The sequence below is a fragment of the Lissotriton vulgaris genome, chromosome 7 (assembly GCF_964263255.1).
Source record: "Lissotriton vulgaris chromosome 7, aLisVul1.2, whole genome shotgun sequence".
Lineage (NCBI taxonomy): Eukaryota > Metazoa > Chordata > Amphibia > Caudata > Salamandridae > Lissotriton > Lissotriton vulgaris.
The window spans coordinates 1,230,837,323-1,230,856,562 of NC_141695.1; the positions used below are offsets into that span (position 1 = coordinate 1,230,837,323).

Below are 19,240 nucleotides of genomic sequence, written 5' to 3' on the forward strand. Positions count from 1 at the left end.
TAAAATGGACCCAATGTCAGAGGAAGTGTCGTGTTGAGCTAGTGATTTACTAAGGAAAAGGTAATCTATGCGAGATTTGAATGATGGGAAGGGGAATAGAAACTGTATTCTCTAAGGTCAGGATGACATAGTCTCCAAATATCGACTAAAGCTTTATGATGTATAGAATTAGTAAATTGAGTGTGCATTTTGGATGTACAAAATTTAACTTTAGAATTACGATCAAGGATAGGATCAAGGACTTGATTACAATCACCTCCAAGAATAAGATAATCATCATTACCTGAATACAGTTGTTCAGAGATGGAAGGCCAGAAAGATTTATCAACACCAGTAGGGGCATAAACATTGAAAATAACAATAGGAATCTTATCTATAAGTAATTTAACAATCACCCAGCTGCTATTATCATCAAATTCATGAGAAATAAGAGAAACATTCAATTTTTGATGGCATAAAATCACAACACCATTTTTCTTGCCCATAGCAGGGGAGTTACATACATGACTCACCTAACATCTTTTAAGCTTAGAGGCGTCATTATCTGAAAGGTGGGGTTCTTGAATCAGGGCAACATCAGTCTTGAGCTTAGCAAGATGAGACAATACCCAATGCCTTTTAATTGGATTATTCAAACCTTTAACATTCCATGTAGTAACTCGGAATTCAAGTCAATAAGCAAATATGAATAAGTAAATTAAGCTCACGAGAGCAACCAAGAAAGAATATAAAGGAATAAAATAATGAAGAGAATGATAGAGTAAAAGAAAAGAGAAGATGAAGGTAAAGAGAAGAAGAAAGAGAAAAGAGCAATAAGGTATAGAAATAAGAAAAAAGGATAAGAAACAAGAAGACAGTACATGTCAAATACAGACGACTGAAAAACATACTTACGAGAACAAACGAAAAATCAGGGTGGTGACGCCAAAAGACGACGACGGCGGACAAGGAGAGCGCAACAAACAGCAGCTACAAAACATCTGGAATATACGAAACAGAAGGGGCACATCGGGTAAGGAAGGAAGACAATGACATCTGTAAAAAGAGAAATGAGGGTAGTAAATAAGAGAAGGGAACATGAGAAAAAAGAGGTATATGCATACAAAAGAACGGCATTTAAAGATCAACAAGACAGAGAACATAACCATATTACCAACGCTATGGAAAACCAGTTAAACCATTATAAAAACCAGTTAAGCAATTAACCAATTCCAGAGGCGTCCATTGCATCTGCTCCTTGATGACGAAAGAACTCTTGTAGAGCCACTGGATCTTCAAACGTGGTGGTTTTGTCTTTGTAAGTAACCGTGAAGAGACAGGGGTGAAGCAAGCCATATTTAGCGTAGAGAGCTCGTAATTGAGGACGAATGTCCAGAAACTTTTTCCGACGATCAGCTGTTGTTTTAGCTACGTCCTGTGACAGATATAGGCGATGACCCTCCCATATAATTTGCTTTTAACTTTGGCCGCTGAGAGAACCTATAGAAGATCGGCATTTTGCAGAAACAACATGATGACACCTCGAGGATTGTTAGACACTTTAGGACCCAGTCTATTGGCTCTTGGGATGTTGATGGTAAATGAGGCCGGTAAGTCCAGAATCTTTGGGAGAAAAGTTTGAAAGAAGGCATTAGGATTTGACCCCTCCGAAAGTTCTGGAAGACTATAAAGACGAAGGTTGTTTCTGCAGTTTTGATTTTCCAAATCCTCCGCGTGACGTTTGAGTTGAAGAATATCCACTTCCATCGAAGAAATACTAGAGCAGGAAGTATGACGAGATTCTGTTGATTGTTCTAGGATGAGAACACGAGAATCCAGCGAGGACCATTTATCATGCATAGTTTGTAAAGTTTTAGTGGTCATCTCCATAAATGGCTTGAGGGCACGTATTTCTTCCATTATGAGATCCATAGATGATGAGGAAGAAGTAGAGGTCGGACAGGGTGGATCTTTCTTTAGACTTTCGGTATCTGCTGTCGTTGTTGGAAGCTTGCTGGCAGTATTCATTTTGGGAGATGTTCCATGTTGCAAATCAATTCTTGGAGCAGGATTATCTTCCATATCTTGAATTGTGGAGTCAGAGTCTGAGCATATAATTGATTTTTTTGCTGCAGAGATGCAGAGAATTTAAGACTGCGCACTTTCCCCATATAGAAGTAAAAATAACGTTAAAAAGGGGCTCAAATTATCAATTCTTCACTGCACAGAAGGATGTCCAGAGCTCCAGTTAGATGACATGAGGAAAAACATGAAAAATGTATTAAAAATGGCGGCAAAATCAGTCAGACGTCATACTGAGGAGAAAAAGCGCAGAAAAAACCATATAGGCAGCATTTGTAGGGAAGTAGAGCCCAAAAATAGAAAAGTACTGCAATAAAAATGCCAGCCATGAAAAGTGTTGAAGGGGAGAAGCCATCCATAGAGCAATGCAGCTGAAGGGAAAATCGTGTGAAAACGCGAGTCAAAATGGCAGCCGGAATCTGAAAAAGCGATTTGCGCCGAATTTAGCCCTGGAAAGCCATTGTATTGCGCTAAAACACGAAGCGCCAGGCTCACCTCATGTTCCAATGTCCAAATGTGGGCTTTACAGCATTTGTCCCCCAATGCAACCCCCGAAAAGTGTGAGGAAGCGGCGGTTGACGCATGAGCTCCGCTGTCAAGCTGCCATCCCAGACGTCGCGCAAGCCACGCCCCTCCAGTGTCTCCCCTGATAACAGGAGTTCAGCTGTGTTTAGAGCAGCCATTTAAACGTGGGTTTAAGGCTATTCATTCATATCAGGTTTCAGGTGCCATTTTTGTAAGGTATGTATAGTTGAAATCATGCTGTTAGCGGTGGTTAATTTGTAAAAATAATAAGTGCCTTTGCTCTTGTCAGGAGGCAGCATGCAATAGCCCATTTCTCCTGTTAGCGCCGCCTAAAACAGATCCAACTACTAACCATGACACCCTACAAGTGAGGAAAGGATGTGACGGAAGGCCAGACCTGCCGACTTTGAAGCTGGGGAACCAGGTTTGAGTCTTGGCGTCAGCACATCATCCTTTGTTTCTAGGCAAATCACTTAATCTCCTGGTGCCTACCGAAAATAAACGTGTCCCTAACTGGTGCTCATGAAAAGCACTCCAATTCCTTTGGGTTGAGTTCACGCTATAAGCGCCGTTGTTGATGATTAAGTGTCAGTGCCTAGCATCGGAAACCACGGGTTCAAGTTGAGCACTACTGGTAGGTGTACTCACAGAGCAACCAAGACATGATCCTTAGAACATCAGTTTGCATTACAGGGTGATGCTGCAAATATCAAAAAGTAAACACTGACAAAGCAAAAAAAGAGAACGTAAATAAAAAAAATATATACAGAGATTAGCCCATCAGCCCTGTCACAGTGGACTTCTTTTTAAATTGACAAGTACATATGTAGTTGAAAATTCAGTTGCTCACAGTGAGTAGAGCCAATGGCTGAAGTGGACTGACCTACTACCCTAATTTGTATGCGGTGGTGGGTGGTAGCAAAATGTGAATGGCAGCTGAACAGACCAATGGAGAAGACCACCAACCGAAAGCCACTCTATGTTTTTGTTTTACAGTTTTACATAGCACCAACTCGATTCAAAGGTATCAGAGCGCTTTAAATGAGCACCAGTTACATTACACAGGGTCACACAATTTTGTTTTAAGGCGCTGGGAGATTAAGTGATTTGCCCAGAATCACAGGGTGTTGCGGCCATGCCAAGACTAAGACCTGGTTCCCCAGTTCCACAATTGGCAGCTCTGGACTTAACCCCACATCCTATGAATATACTTGTTTTTTTTCTATTTATGATTTTTTATAAAATCATAGTCTCGCAAAACAGCTAAAGTTGCCTCTGGCCAGACATAAAACGGAGAGAAAGCACGTGATTTTATGCATGGAAAGATTCATGGAGGCGACAGATACAGCCACATGAGTGAGAATTTCATCTCCCTGGACCTCGGAGTAAAAATAAAAAACTGCAAAACGCCAAATCAGCTAACATTGCTTCCTGCATGCTCATGAATAAACCATTGAAAAAACTCCTTTTTTGACAAGCTTTCGGTGGTGTTCACCACCACCCACCCCAAGTGCAGACAGAATCTTCCAGATCCTCATTATAGCTCATGAGTAAGATTGAGGAGTCTAACTGGCAGGCGAAAGCTGCCAAAGGCAAAAACGGTACCACTTCGTGACAAAATATGTGTAGGTTGCTTTTTAATTGAGTTTTGTGAGAATCGTGACCAATCTTCTCAACCAAACAAAAGGGATTAAACAAATTCCTGTAGCATCTTGAAGGTCTGGGTGGGAGATATTATTTATCTGGTGTCAGCAGATGTTGAACAAGTCTAAATTGATGAGGACTGATAGGAGTAAGCACTTAACTAGTGGCAAATGAATTTGAAAGGACTATAAAAATATGTGCATAATTAACGGTTTGCCTGTGAAATGTTTTTTGCGGTTCTTTGGGACTTATTCCGAGCTCACAGGTAACTGAAAATCCACGGATTTCTGGAAGAAACCTTAAAGGTAGAGGGTAAGTTACGGGCTGAACTTCTCCCTTAATTCTATTTCAACGTTAATATAAATTCAGCTGTTGCAATCTCCTATGTAGTCAAGATTTCCTAAAGAAACTAGACGATTTTCAGTTGAAGTTAAATTAGGTTGATCCATCTGGTGAGCATTTTTATCTGAACTGAACTATGTTTGGGGTCAATGCAAAAGTCATCATCAATTTTGTCATCATCAATTTTGTAAAATATAATGCTTGTTTTTCACTTTGTACCTTCAATTCTATTTCAGACTAAAGATACCCGTGCCTTCATAAAAAGTCTTATGAATTTCCTATGCTGTTACATAAACAATGTAAGTCAGAATTCTTTTCTTTTAACCTCTCTACACTTCTAAGTAGAAACATTGCTTAGGCAATCTGTTCAACCCTAGTGTTTAGATAAAGCTTCAGGGGGGTCATGCCTTAGAGGCCATTTACTCTCAGGCCAGCACATAAAATCCCTCATTCATTCTGCCTGTAGGAAGTCGTAAAACTTCATCTAGAGGGCCAAAAAATGTTAGTCTTGCGGAACTTCGGAAAACGCACCAGCCCCACAAACTCAACACCAGAGGATAACATTGCCCACTACAGTCCCAAAAGGACAACCAAGCTCTGCATCCTGACCCTCATTGCCCATAGGCTGGTGGTACCAACACAGCGGACAACCAACATCCCTCACAGACAAAGCCGATGGCTGTGCTGTGCTTGTTGGCCTCTGGTACCATCGGAACAACAACTGCCAGAATCGGAGGAGTCACACAGCCAGCCCTATCCAAGTTCCTCACACGTGTATTGGATGCCATCATCAGCTCTGTACCCCAGCACCTGCACTTCTCACACACTGCGCAGGAACAGCTAGAGACCACACAGTTTATTTATGTATTTTATTTTTGACTGCTTTTATGGTGCATTTTCCCGCATGAGGCATCTGAATTTGGGACATCGCAACTTTTTTTGCGTTCGTTTTTTCTGCATCACGTTCGCTTTAATGCGATCATTTGGCATGTTATCGTGGAACTATTGCATGGTGCCGCCATGTTGAGAATACAACGTTAAGACGCTGTTATTTGCCCACGATAGACTGTGATATGCAAAGTTGTGTTAGGCAAATTTTGTGATGATTAACACACGTGCTCGAGAATATCCCCCTAGGTATTCTATTACTGTGACATCATTCTGGGAACCTATGATATGTTTCTGATATCCTAAGATGATCTAATACAAAAATAGTCTGTTTTATAGGACTTGGCATTGCTTCATATATGTTGCCTGAAGGGTGCTGTGGTGATCTGGGTTGGTCTTAGGGTAACTAGCAGCAGCAGAGCTTTGTGAATAAAAGTATCCCATTCTGCTGCAAAGTTTATGTGGATTTATAGTAGGTTTCTCAGTTCCACATATTTTATAGTTTCCAACTGAATATTATATCTTCACAATTTTTAGCCAATCCTCAAATATCAATTTTAAATATTTACCACGTAAAGTGCAATAATATTGACTACAATAATTCTGTGGACAAAATATCGAAAAAACAGATAGGTATATATTTAATCGTTTTTATAATTAAAACTAACTGTAATAAATTTAACAACAAATTGATATATATATATATAAATATAATATATATGTATATAAAATACAGAAAAGTAAACATAAATTTAAGTTAAACATATGAATACATATGTAACTTCAAACAAAATTCAATCTAAGCAACAGAATGGAAAGTATTGGACTTTGGATGCTCAGGTTTACTATTCTCACTCCTTAATGAGCAACAGCTATGAAAATGTTGGACTTTGGCAGGGTTCAGAATACTAGTCCCACTCCAAACTCAATTAAAGGTTAATTAAATCATTTAATAAAAGTAAATTATAATAAACTGTATAACTATATGTATGTGTATATATAATATATAGATATATAATTAAAAAAGAAACATTATTTAAATTATAAAATATACTTATTAAATCATAAAAATTAGAAAATGCACAACTTCATTTAAAATTCCTCAAAGTTTTTAAAACAAAATCACGTAAAAAACATAAAATACTATCATAAGAGTTAAAATACTATACATAATCAATAACTACTAAAACAAATAGACTTTTAAAAACCTTTTAATAAAAAACTTAAAATATAATCACAAGTACTTGTTTTAATTAAATCCTAAAACATAAATAAAAAATACATACAACTTGAAAACAAGAAAAAATAATTACCATTGTTACTCCAACTTAGGGCCTGATTCCGATGCAGTTTGGAAAGCTTCCCAACTGAATGGGTTTGGTAATGGATTCCAAACGAATCAGATCTGGAGAGTCCAACCAGCCGAATACGATGCATCCGGATGCTTCCAGATACAATTTGGTTGGACTCCCATTGACTTCAATGGGAGCCTTTGTTCCGACCAAATGAGTAGGCTCCCATTGAAGAAAGGGGTGGCTGGGAAGAATCGGGCACCCTGTAGTGGGCAACCCCTGCCTGCCACACTGTGCATGGCTGGTAAGAGTATACCCATGGGTACCCTCAAGGGCCTTATTGGGAAGGCTCCATGTGCAGGGGGGCCCACTGTGGGCCCCCAAAGTCTGATTCCGACTGCCGATTCGAGTCGGACGGCACGATTTGGAAGGGATGTCCAAATCCAGCAACATACTCAGTCATTTGGAAACACGGGCCGTAAAGATGTACAATTCTGCTCCATATGGCTTGGTCATTCCAAATGCAGACGGGTTTGGATTGGTATATTCCTAACGCCTAACTCGCAAAATCCTCAGTCTGTTGAAACGTTTCCAAGTCGGTTGGAAAGACACATTTAAACAGAGCAAATGCCATTAGGAGGCCTTCCTAACCGCATCCAAATCAGGCCCTTAATATACAATTAAAAACACACTTTTGCAACCCCATGCAAACAAAGGTATAAGGCACATACATCAAGAAAAGAAAATGTATGTCTCTCAGTCCAACTTAATCAACACTAGGAAAAGATGTCCTTTGCATCATAAGCAGCAGTAGGGAAAATGTTGGACACTGGAGGAGTCAGAATTACTGATTTGATTGGATTTTGTGATTTTTATGTGCCAACATTTGCCCTAAGGCTTCTTGGCGCCTGAATATTTCAGTGATACATACCCTGATATCTCTATTGCCCTTCATTAAGTAAACAGATATGTTTTCACACCTTTTCTAAAAAGGACAACAAGCAGGTCTGAGCTTGAAGACAAATTTTACATTAATTCCACAGCTGTGCAGCTAGCACCAAAAAAGTTCTGCCACAAGTTCTTTTATAGTCCGCCGTCTGCACATGCAGAAGGAGTCGATTATCTGAGTGTAGATTTCTAGTAGTTTTATTTTTACCAAATTTTGCGTAGCATTTTGAACTGTACTGTGAACTGCCTTATGGCAAAGTCACAGAGTTTTACATTATGTAAGTCATTCCAATGAAAGCCAGAAGAGAGGATTTACAAATCCAAAGACACTTTCCCATTTAGGTATGCTAAAAAGTGCCATTCTCACAGCATTTTGCACTTGTTGAAGCTTACAAGGAGTTGATTGCTGCAGTAGCCACAACCACTGTACACTTATTTAGGCTGAATGGAAGAACTTATGAAGTAGCCTAAGTTGTAAAAAACAAGAAAGAGACCACCACACTTATTTGCGTAAGACAGCTCAGATGTTTAGCCATTGGCAATCCTTAGCTTTTTACTTTTTTTAATGCTATAGGAGGGCTCACCAAAATGGTAGGCCACATCAACTGGGGCCAGAGATTGACTTTTCCAAAGGCAATCACCTCTGTCTTGGAAGAGTTCAGTCCCAGAAGGCTCTACCCATACATTTTTCACTACCAAAAAAATCTGTGAGTCATCTGAATATAAAATATTTTTATATACAATTCTTTTGAATACCGCTGCAAATGGTCTCATATACATATTAAATAGAATAGGAGAAATTGAAGGTAATTTCAGTATTTCTTTCCTATTCATCAAAAAATGTGTCAACCCAGCTGAGAGCAGCAGCATATTACCCATTCACTCTCAACGCTTAATTTGAAAAGCAGGATCTACTGTGTAAAAAGTGGCGACAAGGTCTAGCTTTATCCTGGTCCAGCACAGTCACTAAGCCTGACTAAGTTCAACATTGCTGTCTAAAAGTCATTTGAGTCTCATACAATAAATTATGCTTTTCCATCTAGTTAGAAAGCCAATAAGCTACAAACGTCTCACCTAACTTAGCAATAGCAAGGAGTAGTGAAATAGGTCTATAATTACTGTCCTCCGTGGGATGAGATTTGCTTTTTTAAAGGGTTTGACCATGAGGTCTTCCAACGTTCAGAAACTATTGCCATAGATAGAGAGGTACCAATTAGTGACTTAATAGGAGAGACAAACACTTGAAACACACGATTTCAAGTGGTTTTTACAACATGAGAAGCAGTTGGGATAGTGTTGGACATTGGAGCGGTTAGAATTACTGTTCCCACTCCTGACTGAGCAAAAGTAAGGAAAGTGTTGGATTTTGTAGTAGTCAGATTTACTATTCCCACTCCAAACTGAACAACTGGTAAATATGTTGGACTTTGTAGGGGTTATATTTACTACGTTCACTACAACCTGAGAAAGAGCATGGAAAGTGTAGGACTTTGGAGATGTCAGATTTAAAATTCCCTCTCCAATGTATGTAACAGTGGGGAACTTGTTAGACACTTAAGGGGGGATGGGTTATTATTTCCCTCTACAAATATATTATTTCCACTCTAAATTGAGCAACATTGGGGAAAATGTTGGATTTTGGAAGAATTAGATTTATTATTTGCATGCACACCTAAACAGCTGTACAGAAAATGCAGATCTCTAAAATAATCACATTTACTATTCCAAAATCAAAAAAATAAAAGAAATTTAGAGAATTAAAGTATACATATACCCATATTGTAAAATAAAGACCTAAATAATGATCACAGCTAAAAACAAAACATACACAATATATTAAATACGTAAATAAATCTGAATCATTGTAAATAAAATGCAGCATTTGAAATCACAACATAATAATACATTTAAAAAAGTAAAAAATATAGATAAATAGACATAACAAAAGCATAATAATTGGAAATGCAAATTACCTAAAACAGGTATTTATGAATGTAAAAATAAATAGGTATAACCAAAAATGTATAAAATCAATATAAATCACTTATCACTTAAATGACATAATTGTGAAACAGTTTTTCCAATTAATAATAAATATTTGCAATTAAGAATTAATACAGATATATTTGAAAATACTTCCACAGCCTTACCTACAAATCAAACAAACTAACAAAAATATACAATCAAAAACTAATTATAATAAGTTATAATACAGAACAAACACAAACAACAATTAAAAGAAATAAATAAAATGCATTTTTAAATATATATTCAACAATTATACAAAAGACCGAAATAATTATGAATTGTTCCCAAAAATATATGTAGATAATTTGCCTATTTAATGAACAACTTCACACATTAACATATAATTGATGAATTTAAAGCATTAAAAAATATACTTAAATTACTTCTGACCCTGCTCTACAAACTAAACAACCTACCCAAAAAGCAAAATAGGATTGAATAAATGTTTAAAAATCTATTGTTTATACATTTACGCACAAACATGACACGAAAATGTATATTAATACACATTAAATGTGATACTTTAAATACATTTAAAAAATTACATACACATTCACTTCATAAAGAAAATAAATACTAATCCAACTAACCAATTACAAAATATACATATTAAAAACAAATTTTTAAAATATTAAAATAACATTTTATTTTAAAACACTTCCCACCCTATGAGTGTGGCTGCTCTACCCCGCGCAGCTCCAACACTAAGTGCTGCCCTGAGAGACCTGTACTCTCCGTTCTACCGTAGGTTTGAGGCCCTTGTCCACCTGCAGGCTCATGCCTGCTCCTCATCCCTGGTGGTCCAGTGGAAGAGCACTCTGCTCTTCCACTGTTCCGCTTTTTTTCTGTGCCCTCTTTTCTCTTTTTTGCTCTCTCTTTTGCCTTTTGCTCCCTCTTTTCTCTTGTTCTCTCTCTTTTCCCTTTTGGTCCCTATTTCCTCTTGTGCTCTCTCTTTTCTCTTTTGCTCCATCTTTTCTCATTTGCTCTCCCCTTTCCCTTTTTGCTTTCTATTTTCTCTTATGCACCCTTGTTTCTCTTTTGCTCTCTCTTTTACAGTTTCACTCTCCCTGCCGCTGCTGTCCTGGCAGCCCCTCCAGCATATCCTTCCCACTCCTGCTCCCGCCTTCCAGCTGAACACCCCCCAACTCCTACTTAATGGTGGCCACTGGGCAGCTGCGCCCGACCTCGCAACTGCCATTCCCGATGGATACAAGATCCTGAGAAAAGACCGCCCAGGAGGAGGCATTGCCATCATCCACAAAAGCTCCTTGTGGATGATGCAGTTCGATGTAGGTTTCTGAATATTTTGGCATGAGGCTAAATAATTTTGATATTCTGTTTCAACATTGTTTGAAATGCCAATTATCAAGATTAATGCCTTTACAGAGCTTCCGTTCTCCACACACTTTGAATTGACTGCTGGAAATAAACAGGTGCAGAAAGCAATTGAAATGATTCCGCACAGAACTTCCTGGTGATTTTAGACTTCAGGCCAGAGACATTGAAAGTGAGTAAGGCTGGGACATGCAACATATGCATACATGCCAACTGACCCGATTCAGTCGGGAGACTGCTAATTTTGTAAGCCAATTAGGTGAAAAATTAAGACCCCCGATTTTATTTGTTTAAATCCCCTCTTCCTTGTTTCAAAATGTTGACATGTTAACTTATGCGATTGGCTGACTCATTCTTACCAGGCAATCTCAGACCTAATGCACAAAAGCTTTCCCGATACATAATTATCAGTTTAGATCCACAAAATTCTCAAACTATATAGTTGCCCACAGCGAAGCCTTCCTCCTTTTTTGTAGTAAAACCATTCCCATGCCACTGCTGCAGGTTTTCTAATGGGCAGGCCATGCACCTCCTTTGAGATAAAACAGTAGATTTGAACATGGCTTCCTGGCCTGGATGCATTCAGTCACAGTGCATAAACACACTGGCCAGTCTGTCTGTAAAATTCCACCTGTTCCACGATCCAGAAAAATTGAGCCACCACTGAATTTTGAGTATCATGCTATTTTGCCTAATTGAGCATCTTTCAGGGAATCATTGTGCAATTCCGTTCCAGCTTTGCAGTTATCCTGATGTCCTTGTTCACTGTCTGATGGATGATAGTTGTATGAATCTATTTTTTTATATGTGTTATATTACCTTTTTCATTACAATAATCCATCCTCCTCATTGTTTCTTTTAGAAAGGTGAAGTAAATGTGAAAGAATTAGCAACGGCTCTCACAAACCTACGCAAAACAATGGTAAGCAATATTAAATCTTGTATCTATCTCTTTGGAAAACTTCTCTGGGATATATCATTAGAGCTTTTACTAGTGCGCCATCTTTACAATGTAAAAAGACACAATTTCCCAACAAACATAAGCTGCTTATAATAAACCAACCAGTGGCAAAAAATGCTGCTTTAGAAAATGTATCCATCAATTTAGGAGAGAGGTATTATTTTACTTTATGGCTGTTCTTTCTTCAGACTTAAGTATGCAAATAGTGATGGATAAAATGCTTGAAATAATCTCTGCCACTGGTAATTTCTCTGGCCCTATCCCATGTAATCATTATTTGCACACACTATCACAACAGTTTGGATCCAGCCATATGAAAATCTGTCTTAACCCTGCTCCAAAGGGAACAGCCAGGCCTGGTCCTCCGAGATTCAGAACACAAGCAACCTAGGACAGGTTTCAGCCAGATAAGGGCTCATCAGCCAGGAATAGATTGGTTCAAGTAAAACAATGTGCATGGGACCCATGTCTAGGTATACCCATCCCTCTTAGGGTGACCCGCTGAAGTATACAAAAACTTGTTCCCATGAGGAGTAGGGTAAATGCTGATTTGCATATGGTTGGGTCCAAACTGAGGTAGCACAGTGAACAAAAGAACAATGGGTTTAGATGCTACCCGGATTGATTGCCAGTGGTTAGACTAATTGCAAGGGTCCCATGCGCACGCTCCTACTGGAACCAAGTCTGGTTGATGAGCTCTTATCAGGAGGAAACTGTTCCTAGGCTGCTTTTTTCCCATTACGATAAGGACCTGGCCTGGCAGTTCAGGCTGTACTGTTCCCATGAGGGCCAGGGTCAAGGCTAATTTGCATATGACTGATTTCAAACTGAGGTGGCATGATATGCAAACGAATTATGAGTTGGGATGCTTCTCTGTTTGAATGCCTATGGTTAAACAAATCACAAGCATCACTTCAATCTTGTTTATTACTAACACAAATATTGTACAACAAGTTAAATAGGGAAGTTTAGTATTTTCTTTACAAACTAATACAATGAGTTCAATAGCTAAAGCAATAAGTAGATAAATATGTACCCGGAAGGGTATTTAACAAACAATAAGGTGAGACAGGTGTGTTACAGCGGCATAAGTTGCAGTAATGTACTACTTTGTTCTGACTGACTAGTTCTACAGAATTATTTTATTAAAAGGATGCAAAACCCTCATCTACTATTGTGACATGGTTCAGTATCAGTTGTTGCTCAACACCAAAGATCTCAGTGATGTATGAGTTCGACTCTCTCTGATCAGGAGTTCATAACACATTCTTCTTAATGAAGCGCCATCCACGGTTGTAGAGATAGCTGTTGATCTCTTTTCTTTTAATCATTTTTATTGTTTTGAATTCTTGAAGGACAAGTAAAACAAATATGGCATATATGGATGACATAAGTTATTACTGTATGATTTACATGTGAGGTAATCCAAACGTCTGTAATCGTAACGTGTAATACGATAAGAGATTGAGTGCTAAAGTGTTTATTTGCAGTGCAGAAAGCTAATGTTGTCAGTGGAACCATCATGACTTTCTCCATCAGTCCTCTAGGGTATATAACAATTGTGTGTAAAGTTTGCATCAGACTAAAGTGTGCGAGGTCATAATTTCCAGACTTTGTTGTGTTCGTAGGGGCAACATCTGGCTGTATAAACAGCCTTCTCGAGTGTGCAACTGTGGTCCATTCCCTGTTTCCATTCTAGTAACTTGGGGGAGTGGAATTCTCCAGTGTTTGGCTATATCGCACTTAGTGATTTAGGGCCAGATGTACCACCATTTTTTTGCAGTCGCAAACGGTTAATTGTCCCGTTTGAGACCGCAAAAAAGGGCACTGGCATGCAAAAATGCTATTTTGCGAGTCGGTGACTCGCAAAATAGCGTTTGCAACTCTCTTTATTAAAAAGGGGCTTCCCATCCTAATAGCGAGTCACAATGGAATGTACCATGTTTTATTAATGAGGCAGGCAATTTGCGATGCCATTAGGAATCGCTAATAGTGTCTTAGACACTGATGTAAATTGCATTTTGCGAGTAGTAAAGTGACGCAATGTGCAAGTCGCATAATGTCGTACAGCTAGCCCTAGGTAACCAAGGTCTAAAAGGGTGAGGCTAGTGCAGTTCCCCCCTTGCTTCTCCATAAGCCCCTGTAAATGCACTTTGGGTGCAAGACCTAGTGAGTGCCCAAGTGATGTGATGTGATGTGGATAGGAAATACTGGATTCTTCTCCAATAATGTTCTATGTCTGGCATTCCCAAGCTACGTGTAGTAAAGTACCTATTGTAGATCTGATGCAGTCGCATACCGGTGGGTATGCACGGTTCATTTTATGCAGCTGATCTGGGGTATAGTATAATCTATGGCAATATCATATTTGCCAGGTTTGGGCTGAAATGGTCAGGGTGTATGGAGCTGCCAAGACTTCTTTTCATTTATTATTGTCTAATGTTTATAGTTTGGTTTCCGAAGTTGCCCCTAGAAGGACCAAAAGGTCTTAAGCACTAGTTTTCACTGATCTATAAAACTATGATATACCGCCTTTCCCCATTGGCACTAAGATCAGTTTGGCTTCTAGAGGGTAAAATTCAGGTAGATACTGGAGTTCCTCCTGGAGGGGGTACAGTATGTGATGCAATTTGAGAATGTGAAAATCTGGGACCTTAATAGGCTATACTTATTATGTAAGTCCTTGTATTGTTTGATGGCATCACCCTTACAAACATCTCCCAATGTAAACATCTTGATGTTATCTCAGCCTTTAATTGCTAGGGCTAGTGTTTTGTAGGGGAGTCAATTGCTCAACCATTTAAGAGTTTCCTGCGTGGTTTGCAGTGCCATTCACTCACCTTTAAGGCTGCATGTCAAGCATGCAACCTTGATGTTGTGGGTCTAAAGAGGCGAGTTTGGGTTTTAGTCTGATATAAAATATGCAGTGGACCCCTGTTGTAGATCAGATCTAGTTCCTGTCAATACCCTAAGTCTAACCTATCTCCAAATATCCAATCTTTAACAGTTGTAAGGTGGGCAGCCTGAAAGAACAGCTGGATGTCTGCCATTGCAAGGCCTTCCTCAAATTTGGATTGCCTGCATTTCACCGATATTCGTGGTTGCTTGCCCATCTATAGAAGTTTCCTAACTGTGGTATGTACGTTATTAAAGAGGGATCTCAGGACAGTCTGTGGGAAGTTTTGCAGAGTATATAAGAGCTTAGAAAGTGCTATAATTTTATGAGTGCTATTCTGCCCATAATTAATGGAGTGTCCACCATCTGTCCAGGTACTTATTGAGCTGCTCCATGAGTAAAGGGATATTAAGATGCCAGGTCTGCTGAGGCGATCAGGCAACATGAATCCATATGTATTCAAAATGGTCTGTTCTTAGTGAAAGCTTTGGTTGCCATGGAACCTCTCCTATCGTGCCCGCAATCAGTACTCAAAGGGATTTGTCCCTCTTTACTCTCAGTCCCGCTGCTTATTCATATACTATTAATATCTGTACAAGCCTCCTTGTTGCTAGGACAGGATAAAGGCAGCATATCATCTGTATAGAGAGAGAGATGCAGTTTTCCGGGAGGTTGCACCACTCAATGCCCTATTTTGCATGTATCTTCTTAGCAATTTAACCAGAGTCTCAATCACGGTGGTTAAGGGGAGAGGAACAGTGGGAATCCCCTTTCCCGTACCCCTTTTGATCTGGAATTAATTGGATAGGCATTTGTTAACTAGTATTCCCACTCGGGTCCTGGGTTTTGGTAGGTAGAGGTAGACGAGTGAGCGGGGACCGAGAGTCATTTTCTCCAAGACCTGGTACAAAAGGGCCCACCTAACCCACCTAAAGCCAAAGCAATCCCAATCAATTAAGGAGGTGATGACTTTTATTAAGCTATTCTCCTGGATTTTGGCATAAATCCTTGTCTCTACATTGATGAGGGAAATTGGAAGAATTATTAGCAAAGATCTGGAGACTTTCCTGATTTATGTAGGTCCATGATTGTGTCATCTGCCTGTCGCTGGGAAAACAGCCTTTCTGTGTTGATTCTGAAAATAATGATGAAAATGGGGGCTCATCAGAGGCACATATTTGAAAAAACAGTTCTAATGGGAATACGTTGTAGCCCAGGTTTTTTCCTGATTCTAAGGCACCAGTCGCTGCCTTGCAGTTGAGAATCTCTTTCAGCAACATGGGTGAGTCTAGGGCTTCTCTGTCTGCTCATGATAGTGAGAGTAGATTGAAATCTGCAATGGTGGCGTTATAAGTTCATTATGCGGTTGTGTGACCGGGGCAAACAAGGCTTGATAGTAAGCTGCACGTGCGATACCCTATGAATCTGTAATCAAATTATTGGCAACCTCTTCAGGTAGTAGGGTGCCAGCTGCCAGCCTATGATGCAATTAACAAAACTTGTTGCCAAACTCATATATGCAGCTTTGGTAAGCCAGCCACACTTGCTTGGCAGTATCTTTTGCTACAGTCCTCGGTTGATCCCTCAATATCTCAAGCTGTTAAAGTAGAGGGAGGATACTGATTGGACAACCTCTAGCTTCAGGATTAGCACCTTTAACTCAAGGGCCATGATGTTAGCCTTGTGTTTTCAGCATTCTGCCTTGACGAGTGACATTAGAAACCAGTGAATAACAGTTGTAACAGCCTCCCACAGTGTCACTGTTGAGCCCACTGATTGAGGTTAAGCACAAATTATTCTTCTAGGTCTTCATGCAGCGAGGCGACTATGTTGTCAGACAATACCCACCACAGAATAAACTTCCACCAATATTTGAGTCTACACTTGAGGCTTTTATATTACAGTAGGAGTGGTGAATGGTCTGAGATTCCTCTGAGGAGCATGAATATTTTAGAGACATCTAATGAGAACTCTTGTGGTAGGACAAAGTAGTTGAGGTGGAAAACATAGTTGTGTGCTGTTGATCAATAAGTGTATCCACTCTACCTATCCCCCCTTTCATGCCAAAAATCAACCAGACCTAAAGTAGACCTCCAATCTGAGAATCATGTTGGATGGCAGGTCTTATCAGGTCCTATGCATCATACATCTCTCTGCTTGTTCATAACAGCATTGAAATCTCCACCTATTACTAGTTTCTCAGGCAGTAATTCGGCCATGAGATCAGTGAAAGTGTGTAAAGTGATGCCTAGTGAGGAGGGTGGGGAGTACACATAGATCAAGGACCAATGTTTGCTACATATCTGCCTAGAGGATCCTCTTTTGATTGTTGAACTATAATTGAGGAGTTTATATGGAAGAGTATGGCAACCCCTTGAGAGCAGGACATGAATCCAGAATGAAATACCCTGTCATAACCATCTACCGAGGAATACCCACGTGGTCCCTTTTAGGTCAGTCTCTTTGAGGAAGAGGATGATCAGGGAATGCCTTCTGACAAAATGTATGACAGTACTCCTCTTAATCTTGTCATTAAGGCGATTCACATTCCAGTAAAGAATGTTGAATGTACTGAAGTAGGCTGTGTCTTATGCTTACGTCACTGGGTAAAATTGGATACCAACATGTCACAGAGGGAAGCCTACATTGAGGTATGGGAATATTGTCCCCTCTTAAATTAACTTCCCCCTCCCCACACTTCTACTCAAGAAGCAACTGTTGCCCATTAAATTGTTATGACTAGAACTGTAAGTTGAACCCATGGCTTAGCACTTTGGCTCTAGTTCAGATGTGGGCTACACTTGTGATGTGGGGATAGCACAGCTCAAGACCCGCTGCTTAAGTAAGGAAGATGCACCACATGTGCACACGTCCCGACACATGCACCTAGCTCCTCTACCATCTGCGGTCAGATATGAACCCAGTCCATCAACAGGTAAATGTATACACAGGAGGAACACTGTCAGTTATAATAAGCATTTTCCATGGTCTGGCCTGGGATGGCATTACAGTGGTCTTCAGTGCTATGTGGATCTTTGTCTCGTGCCACATTTTCTCCTATGCAATATTTCTCCTGGCGGGAGCAACGTCTACCAGGGCAGCCCATTTGTTACGGTAGGCTGTCACAAAAACGATCTTCTCTAGACAGAAGAGGCTGTCCATGGTTTTGCTTACCTGAAGCCAGTCCAATGCCCCATCAGTTACATCGCAGAATCATGCTTTAATGTTGTGCAGGACCTTGAGACACGGTGGGAAAAGCAACATGTAGATAAACCTAATCGCTTTGAGTTTTTGCTTGACTTCGGAGAAGGGTCTGTGCTGTTGCCTGAGGTTTTAGTCTGGAAAGATCGTAATGAGGTTGGAGTCAATGGGTGGCACCTCAGTTTTCCTGCACGCTTGGAGAATGGCATCACAATTCTTTAGTTACGGAGGCGGACTTTGAACGGGCTTGGGGGAGAAACTTGGGTCATATCGGTCAACGATCGATGTGCCCATTCTACTATAAAGCCCATAGAAAGGTACTCCTTTGGGGCACAAGAGAGAAGCCATGAGATTATTAACTGGAAGGGCTGGGGGTCCCTCTATACCATCCAGTACTCACACAATACAGAGATTGTTACAATTGGGAGCCTTTGGGTTTCCAAACACCCATAAGAAAGGTTCAGCTTGGTTCCATTGGCAGAGTATGCTTGGTGCTCACCTCTGGGTGGGCACACCTTCCCACTTAGGTTGGCACATCAAAGCGTACAAAAAAACTATATCTAGCTGTTGAGCATTAACTAGAGCGAAAACAGTCCTGCGTTGATTGAATTCTGGTTCCGAGAGAACCTGGCCTGGCAGTTCGAGCTGGACTGCTCCCACTGGAGTAGGGTCAAGACTGATTTGCATATGGCAGGCTCCAAACTCAGATGATATAGTTTGCAAAATAACGATGGGCTAGGATGTGCCCCGAATAATTGCTGACATTAATTTGAGCACTGCGTCTATCACTTTTTTGTATACTTTAGTGTGCCATCATACAATCTCAGGCAAGAATCAACCATATACAAATCAGTGTTGACCCCGCGCAAATGTAAATGTAAAATGTAAATGTACAGGCATTTATATAGCTCACTACTTACCCGGAGGGTCCCAAGGCGCTTCGACCGCTGCGAAACCTTTCCTGGTTTCCCTGAGAGATGGTCCCTTAATGGGTATCTCCAGGGTGAGACCAGGCATCCCCGGCGGTCTGGTGGGGCCGTTAGTGAAGATGAGGCAAGCAAATGCCCAGAGTTGCCGAGTGTGATCCCTGATCAGAGTGGGCACCGAGGCGAGAGAATT

General features: G+C 40.1%; 1 protein-coding gene across 1 annotated transcript in view; it reads left to right on the forward strand.

Moving 5' to 3' along the window:
• Positions 1-19,240, forward strand: part of LOC147703290 (uncharacterized) — a 177,933-nt gene that overhangs the window by 12,751 nt on the left and 145,942 nt on the right. Inside the window, exons 3-4 of the mRNA XM_086929486.1 lie at positions 4,809-4,871; positions 11,926-11,985. Of these exons, the coding sequence (XP_086785612.1) occupies positions 4,809-4,871; positions 11,926-11,985 (123 nt within the window). The remainder of the gene's footprint in view (positions 1-4,808; positions 4,872-11,925; positions 11,986-19,240) is intronic.